Consider the following 8,893-nt stretch of genomic DNA (forward strand, 5'->3'; position numbering starts at 1 on the left):
ATGCCCCAGCGAATGGATTGGCCTGGCCTTTTATGGTAGCGTTAATAAATAGGTTGGGCATACGCTGACTCGTATTGCACATAGCTCGGCGTAAGAGCAATGTATTGTATGCTGCAATGAGTTTTCTTTGGGTTTTCGGAAGCCCACCAGAAGCGACCCTGTTATGTCATCAATTTGTGACGGTCTTTTTTGCAACACATTGACGCGTGGTATTTTGGAGACGTCGATCTTTTGATTGATAAAGTTATGACTACCTAAATAAGTATATACAGGAATTGTGCTCGCTACCATTTCGGGTATATGTAGTAAGTCTGGAGACGAGACATGGAATTGTGAAATCTGGGGGCGTTTGGTCGGACTATAATTACACCCGCACTTTAACTTCCTCCGTGACCAAAACAACCCTCCCTGCGTTGGGCGCGAAAATGATTTCTGTGAGATAGAGTAGCCCTTCTCTTAACACTGATTAATTGAAAGGGCGTATTTCGAGACCTAGCTTTAGATCGAGTCGTGTGGTAAAAGTAACTTTATCGATCCACCCAAACCCAACCTTAGCTCACTAAAGCGAATAGGCTTTCCAGCTTTGACGGACATTTTGTCGCCGTTGTGTTATGAAGTCCAACACATTTTGGGTCCCATAATATGTTATATCCCGGTCAACAGGCACCCAGGGACCTCATCGATGGGTTCCGGGGCACTCGGGTGACACGGAAAAGAGAGCAAGAATCCACCAACGCACCGTATATTCTTGCTCTCTTTTCCGTGTCACCCGAGTGCGGGGCTTTCCAGCAGGTGGCAAGTAAAATCTTGTGATATTTGCCCGAGCAAGCCATTCGGGGACTTCCAGGAATCCCACCGTTCGGAGCTGATTTACTCAGAGAATTACGTGCGATAGAATCGCAAGAACCAGTGTCCAAATTCATCAACTCATATTTCGTGGGTTCCGCCTAACGCATATCTCGTAGGAGAAAAATATCTAAAAGATAACCGCCGGCCTAATGATAGATAGATTCGAATACATCTATAGTATATATATCTGAACTCCGAGGGGATATTCTTAGGTGACGTCAACACAAACATGTTGACAACATTTCGATTCCTCGGGATCCCGGAACCATTTAACATAATTAAATACGCGGCGTAGAACGGCTTTCTTCAAGCACTGTCAAATCTGGCGGCTTAATTTTCCCTCCACATTTTCTCTTATCCTAAGAATTCTTAGAGAACGGACTTTATATTTCTGTTGTGTCCTCCTTTAGATGTGGTTTTGATAGATAGTGTGCCAGCATTCGATTCCAACAAATCCTTTCAACACTGACGCCATAAACCAACCAAATTGCTAACAGTTGACTCTAATTGAGTTGTAGTTTCTGGTATCGTAGCATACATTGTATGTTGGTACGAAGCTAGATCCAGTGCAAGATGCGCTTGTATAAATGCGAGCTTACCCAATATATGTTAGTTAAGTATATCATCAGAATCCGATCTGGCATCAAGCATGGATAGCAACTCACTAGTGCAAGACCCGTCTGGAGTCGCGAGCTTTGTGCTAACGCCGGGTAACGCCACGCACCTGTTTTGGGTAAAACGCTTGACGTTTGCGGCACCAGGACAGCCTAGGCTGGCCCAAGAATAAAATTCATAGTTTGTTCGCGGCTCTAGTACGGCGGCGCCATCTACAGCAACAGGTGTTGTAAAAACTGGGCAGATAAAAGCTGCAATAACGGTTAAGGTGTTGAAAGCTTTCATGATGAGTTTAGATCTAGGACTCTGTGTAGACAGGAGTATTATGAAAGTTGAAGTGGAATTTTCTGCCAGTCAACAGGCTCACATCATGTTATTTATACCTGCTTAACAATTGGAAAATGGTCGTGTCATGGTGGTAAGTACGTCTGTCATGATATTATTATAACGTTAAAAGCTATATGGGTTATAACGTTAAGAACTTTAAAGCGAGCAGATCCTCTTATGATTTATCCCGGTAAGCAGGGACAAAACCTCTCGGCTAAAATCTTAATTTCTATAACGTTATTTCTTGAGAGCCTATTGCTTGAGGTCACTACGAATGGGAAGTAAGCGGCTAATTAGAAACTCATTCAAAGCCGAAAGATCCAGCACGCTTAAACAACTGCAAATGCAACTTAATATGAGGACAACATAACGCCTTTAAATTGTCGGATCTCCGCTGGCGTCGAGTTTCTGACGAGCGTCGGCACCAGGCCAGCATAAACCAGTTCATGATTTGCCTCCTTTCAATGCCCTCTCTTCTCATTATAAGGTGGAGGAAAAAGACTATCGACATTAGTCCTAGTATTAATATTATTAGTAAGAAATATATATTACCAGTCTTGTAACGCTTCGGAAAGATGAATATATTACATGCGTATACTGCAACCATTTCAAGGCAAGAATCAGAGGTGCCGATTTGGAGGTGCTTATCAGGCTGATAAATCTAAAATTCGGATCCACATGGTCTCGTAAACGATTCACAGAAGATCTGAACGCCCACGTAGGACCGCCGAGGTCCGAAACCATTATTATTTTCAACGCATATGGGCTTGAACGTTAATTGAATTCTCCACTCCCCTTAGCTAAAACGTATGCCTCCACGAAACTAGACTAGCCTCCACGTATATTTCTGTACAAACATTATTGCTACTTGAAATCGGCCACATTCCCCGTGGGCTATTTATAAAGTCGCAATCGCTCGAGACTTTTGAAGTCAAAACTAACTCAACTTCAGCAATACATTAATTAATAGAGAACAACATGGGCTAGCTTCTTTCCAGTTCGAACCCACAAAGCCAAACGCCAAACGCTAATACAGGGAGTTAAATTAGACTATCCCTAGAGATTTCGGGCTAAAGACTTTCTGAAGAAAACGATTCGAAATACTTTGTTGCCAGATTGGGGAAGCGGATTAAGGTCTGATTAGGTCGGCGAGATTGTTCGACCCAACGTACGCTGACGACCCCGGAAACATGGTTAAAGAGCTGCAACGACGGGGTACTTCGCAGAAAATGAGATTCTGTTGGATTTACTTTCCTCAATGCAATGCTACTGTCTAGTACTGGCTCATAGACTAGTAGAATTTGAAATATTGGTTGCGCAGTGAAGGAAGAGAGAAAAGGAGCAACGTTGCGGTCTGCCCCAAGCAGCGGCACACCCACCCTTGCGGCATCCGAGTACGAAACCAGGTCTGACTAGATAATCTAGCCATAGCGCCAGTCTCCAATTAGCTAAAATCTTGACTCTTCGAGCCTTATACTTGGGACTATTATCTGTAACTTATCGATTCTATATGGCCAATCGCTGACTTTATCACAAAATCGACTGTGCAATGAGATAATCAAGTTATTAAGCTCTCGTAAATTATATTCATGTGAGGGTCTAGTGACAGCTCATTCGATAAATTATTTTGAGATTTGGGTACTGTAGTATACACCGATCAAGCCCACAGTTGAGGAGTCTAGCGACGAGACAAATCAAGCCCTCCATGGTTTATAGTGTCTCCATATTATTGCAAACAATAACGCGTATCTAACCTACCAAGTTCTCCCACGATTGCCTCGCATAATTTCGAGAAGCTAGATGATGCGGTGGCATTACAATTTGAGTAGCCTCTCAAGATCCATGGGGAGCGAGAAGAGATAGAAGCGCTGTGCATTGCCGCTAACGAGGCTAGATTCCCTACCGGCCTAATGGCGTATATGCCTTCGCCGCCGTTCATTAGCAAGATAGTGGGGCACAAGGCGGTGGTAAGAATACTGAAAGAGAGGAGCGAGCCTGGAAGCAAGAGATAACTGGAATGAAATACACTACCAATAGCAGCGGAGGTAGAACAGTTGTGAACAACGCGCAAAGCGTCAATACAAGGATGTCGTATTGATTTGCTGTGATCCAGCGCTGGTCAGCAGCTAGATCAGCGGTGGAGTAGACATCTTCATAGAACCTATTTTTATGCTGGTGGTAGTTGAAGAGACCGATTAATAGGAACATTTAGCCCCTTGAATTCAGTATTCAAATACGCGTATGCATATATGCGCATACGTATGTACTTCGCTCAGAAAAATACATTAACGCAACATCCTTCAGGACCAACGCAAATACGGACTTTTGATTGGCGGTCTAATGTTGCCTGAAAATAATCTGGATTAATTCTCGTAGCGTCGCTGAATCCAATCGATAGACTGCCCCTCTTTGATTATAAAATGGCAACCACCAACCCTAAAAAGATGAACACTAACCTAGCCTGCATATAGATCTAGCTAAGCACCTAAACCCACTTCTATCACTCGGCCAGAATGGCGAAAAAGAAGGTGAGTCTCTATTTAACGCGTGTCGTAACTCTCTATTGCCAAATTAATATTATAATATCTAACCGGCGTGCCCACGTTTATGTTTAGGGCAAACGGAATGCGGGGGGCAAATTGAGGTCAACAGAAGCGCTAGCGGATGTTGGCGAGGGCTCAAGCACTGCTGTCCAACGGAATCCTGAATTTCCTGCTTATGATACGGTTGACCCAAATTTCCGGCGCCCGCCCGCTCAGGACTCATCATCAGTAGACGGTGAAGGCCACCCAACGCCTTCGGAAAGCGATTCATCTCCGATCGCGCCGTACTTGACCACCATAGATTCTAGCGCTGAAAAGGAAACCTACGTGCTTTCTTCGACGGGAGATGTCCTAGTAAAGCTCTCCTACGAAAATATTGAAATTAGATATCTCGTCATAGGACACATCCTTCGTGTCATTTCGCCAATATGGGAGAAGTGCCTCGACCCTAGCTCACCATTCAAATCTGAGAAAGTTGTCTACGATAATGGACAGGATATGACTGCACTACACCTCGAAGACGACAATCCGGATTGCCTCCTCAACTTATTCAGATGTACGCATTTCCAATACAGCGACGTCCCCACAACGCTTGATTTCCACGACCTAAAAGAGCTAGCAATCATTTGCGACAAATACGATTGTGCACAAGTTCTTAAACCTTGGCTAGGCAACTGGTTGGCTCCTTGGGAAAGCTGTGTGTTGGAACCTGGCTACGAGGACTGGCTGTTCATCTCGAAGGTTTTCAATCACACCAACAAAGTTGAAGAGCTTTTATCCCTGCTTTCAAACGTTTCGAGTTCCTTGAGCACATGCGGATCATATTTCAAAAGGGCAGAGCGCGATGTATCTGTTGAGATGATACCGAAACCGATGCTAGGTATCTTTGAGCCCACCTCCTTGCTTTGAGCATCACAAAACACTGATATTGCGTAGATATAATCATTGAGCGACGAGACACAACAGTTAAAACTTTAACCGAGGGAGCGCGGAGTACCGTCGAACTTCTTCTGGACTCCAACGGCGAGGTTTCCAAATGGTGTTCAAATGAGGCTTGTATCAGCCTCGCTTATGGGTCGCTTTTTCGCTCACTAAAAGCATCAGGGTTGTGGGGGTTATTCGCCAGCTACCAAACGTGGCATGGCTCCGTGAATGATTTTAGGGAAAAGCTTAACGGCCTCAAATATACTACCATAAACGAACATGTAGTATCTTCCCTGTTCACTGTGGAGTCCTACGATCGCTATCACGGTTATAATAGGACTGTACCAGGCACTTGCAACCACTCTTGTCAATTTATCACGAACAAGAACATGATCTCTAAGAAGCTCAAAGGAGGATGAATTTAGAAGTGACGAAAGCTGGATATTCTCAAGGGGATCCTATACTATTTACATTTCAGTATTACAGATTTTTTGAATAAGAGGAGAAATTGTGAGGTTAACACGACACAGCTCTTTTAAGTAACAGTGAATTGTCAAGACATCCCAATAACGTTGTGAAATACAACCGGGTACACGCAAAAATATAAATAAGTAAGAAAGTCGAAGATGCACACTTTATAGAATGAATGATCTGCCCTTGCCTAAACCTTATAGGTTGTCTTGCTTTCGTACTATACAAAATTTAAAACTGGGGCCGTAAGTTTGATGAGTGTGTTCTTCTGAAGTTATGTTAGTAAGTTGCTTATTGGCTGAGCGGTGAAGAAGGTTAATAGCTGGGTAGGCAGTTCAGTGGCTGGCACTAATGTTTACTCTAACTATCATCTTCTTAGAAGCCCTGACGAAACATGTACACATTCTTGGACCCCTAACTAAGTTAACCATACGTTGTTCATCCCGCGCCCTAACCGCTGTCATTAATGAGGCTAGAATTTTTCCTATCATTGATAAATTCCCTTGGTGTCATTGATGCATATGGCTCCCTACTTTATTTACTTCGAGTTGACTTAATTGAGAATTAGCTATATTGTCGCGACTACCGACCAGTACTGAGGCTACTCAACCTGATGGTCTCCAATTGACAAACAAAGCCGGCTATTGCCTGAAATACTTGTTATTTGTCCCCGTGGGCTCGTAAAAGACGGTACTATATTATCATATGTCCTTGAACCCAAAAAGGCTAACTCGACCGTTGTATCGTCCAATAGCAATAACCCCCTTCATGTGAGCCGTCCCTACGGGAATGGCTCAATAATCAGGCGGCAGCCAAAGATAGCTCTGATTGATACGCTGTATCTATTCGCGTTCAGAATCTCTTGCGGTATGTGGTGTGATGCCCTTGTGTCGCGTGGGAAAATACATATACCGCTAGACCATGCGCGTTCGAACGAGCTGTGAGGGATCGGGATCAGTGTCAGAATTAGAATCTGAATCGGAACCGCCACGTCCGGAACTGGAATTGGGATTTGAATCGGAATCGGGTTCGGGATTAGGAGGGGAAGGGGAAGAAGATGAATCGAAGGGGATATTTATAGAGCCTCGATTAGTCACTAGCGCATGACACCCTCCGCCTCCACATGGACAAGAGTTTAATGACCTGACAAAGGGGTTGGATACCCTAAATCTTTGTACTTCCTTCCCCGTTGCCACCTCCAGGACGATAAAACCTCTCCCTCGTGCTAACATTGGCCGTTCGTCATTGGGATAGAAAGCAATCCCGATTTGCATTAATTGGTGGAAGAAGAGAGGAAACGAGAGTTCTTGGCCATAAAGGGGCAGCATCGCTTTGTGATGATTAACATGTACACGCAAGAATTTCGAACATAGTTGTGGTTGACATGCCTCGGTGGGGTAGATCGATAGAGAGGAAGCTATAGCGCGATCCGGGCTGGTTACGAGGCTGGCGTGTAACCAGATTTCTGTGCATTTCTAGTTTGACTACAGGCAGTCTGGCTATTGGCTTCTAGCTAACGAGTTAGATACTAGGTAGCCGCCTACCTGGCTACTGGCTCCGCCACCGGCTAGTAGCCGAACCACCAGTCGCCCAATATATCAGGACAACGTGGTTTCGTAAGACAGCCCTTATATACAAAAAAAACCTATATAAAAAATCTAGCTGTTGAGTATTAAATGGTCTTTTTCTATACTGCGCACCATCTAAATATTTAAATACTTGTTGATGTTGGATTTTGGACTTTGGCTGTGTGTATGGCGTGTTGTACGTAATGGTGTGGCCATTGCGACTTGAATTTCCACTGCCGAGTCTTTGAATTGGTCTCATATATATATAAGTCTCCCTACCCACTCTCGTAATGAGCAGGGCTACCTCAATGATAAAGACACTGATGAATTTACATGTTCTGTAACTTTGGCAGGCCTAAAACTTAGCGGTGTATATCCCTTAGCCGGAGTTTATGCAGTTAATAACTAGTTATAAAAAAAATAGGATTAAGCAGGGGTTTATCAAAGCCACAAACCGCGGTCTAAAGCGGTCGATCCGAAATCTGTTGAGAAGAGCCGAAACTACAACGTTTGTCTTAGTCTATGTCTTATCCAGCAAGGGTTGCCACATGGATTACCAAGTGAAGTGAAGGTGCGGTGTAAATAAGGTAGGTTACACAAACTAGGGGGATTTTCCAAGCCCGGACCATGATATCAACCCAAATACTCTTTTGGTCTAGCGTATGTTTCCGCGGAGTTAACAGATGTCATCTTGAGAATCGGTTTCGATCTTCGTTTTCTCAACGATTATGTACTGTAGCCTAGTGCCATCTTCTTCAAAGATTATTGTAGTGAGTTCAATCCTTAAATTTCCTCAATTGATCAAATGTCCTGTCCGACCGTAGTAAAAATCAATATTCCGTTCTTAGCATCCAGCGACAGTAAAGTAAATCGTATACGATCGTAGTACAAACTTCATATGAATATACGAACTACGTAGCTGCAGCGTAGAACATATTTTATATATTATGAGAGGCAGCCACGCTAAAAAACGTATCACTCACTGCGATCGATCCCCTGCTTAGTGGGTGGATAACTAGGTTGAGGCTCGCAAATGTTAGCCACATCAAGTGTGCCAACCCGGCAAGATGGCTCATTGACTCACCAAAGCCTTGCACGCACGCGCAAGAAAAAAAAGAGAGAAAAAATGGTCCAGATTAATACACAGTGGGCACGAATCTGGGGCAACCGATAGAATTAGGTGGCAGCCGGCTAGCTAGTAGTAGCAAATGCTAGTGAGAGTACCAGCGGGAACTAGTGGAAACTAGTTAGTGGGAGCCAGTGGGAATGAGAAGCAGCCAATGAGAACAAGCTATGATGCCTTGCACCACAAATATATAAATATACCCTGCTGTTCACAAGACATCTTCAGGCCACTTTAGCCCCCTGAATGTACTCTTGTTACATATATTCGTATCCTCGTGTCTCTCTCGCGATCCATGGAGGCACCACTTAGAGCCGACTGAGATTTAGATGGTCTTATCGCGACTAAATAACAAGAAGTTGGAATTCACGGTCCTGCTTATAACTAGGCTGCGATTATGGCGTAATGAATTTCATATAACATTGATATCTAAGGCTCCGGTTAATTGGGCCCACAGTAGAATTTAGCCAAAG

General features: G+C 44.0%; 2 protein-coding genes across 2 annotated transcripts; one reads left to right on the top strand and one right to left on the bottom strand.

The window, feature by feature from the left end:
- Positions 1–1,458: 1,458 nt before the first annotated feature.
- On the bottom strand, positions 1,459–1,749 carry AOL_s00006g506 (uncharacterized protein; the record flags this gene model as incomplete). The annotated part of the gene is made up of 1 exon (XM_011119815.1): positions 1,459–1,749. The coding sequence occupies one exon, from the start codon at positions 1,747–1,749 to the stop codon at positions 1,459–1,461; it is 291 nt and encodes a 96-aa protein (XP_011118117.1).
- A 2,555-nt stretch (positions 1,750–4,304) lies between these two features.
- On the top strand, positions 4,305–5,677 carry AOL_s00006g507 (uncharacterized protein; the record flags this gene model as incomplete). The annotated part of the gene is made up of 3 exons (XM_011119816.1): positions 4,305–4,319; positions 4,407–5,214; positions 5,271–5,677. The coding sequence occupies 3 exons, from the start codon at positions 4,305–4,307 to the stop codon at positions 5,675–5,677; spliced, it is 1,230 nt and encodes a 409-aa protein (XP_011118118.1).
- Positions 5,678–8,893: the final 3,216 nt, after the last annotated feature.

This window comes from Orbilia oligospora, assembly GCF_000225545.1.
Source record: "Orbilia oligospora ATCC 24927 unplaced genomic scaffold scaffold00006, whole genome shotgun sequence".
NCBI classification, from domain to species: Eukaryota; Fungi; Ascomycota; class Orbiliomycetes; order Orbiliales; family Orbiliaceae; genus Orbilia; species Orbilia oligospora.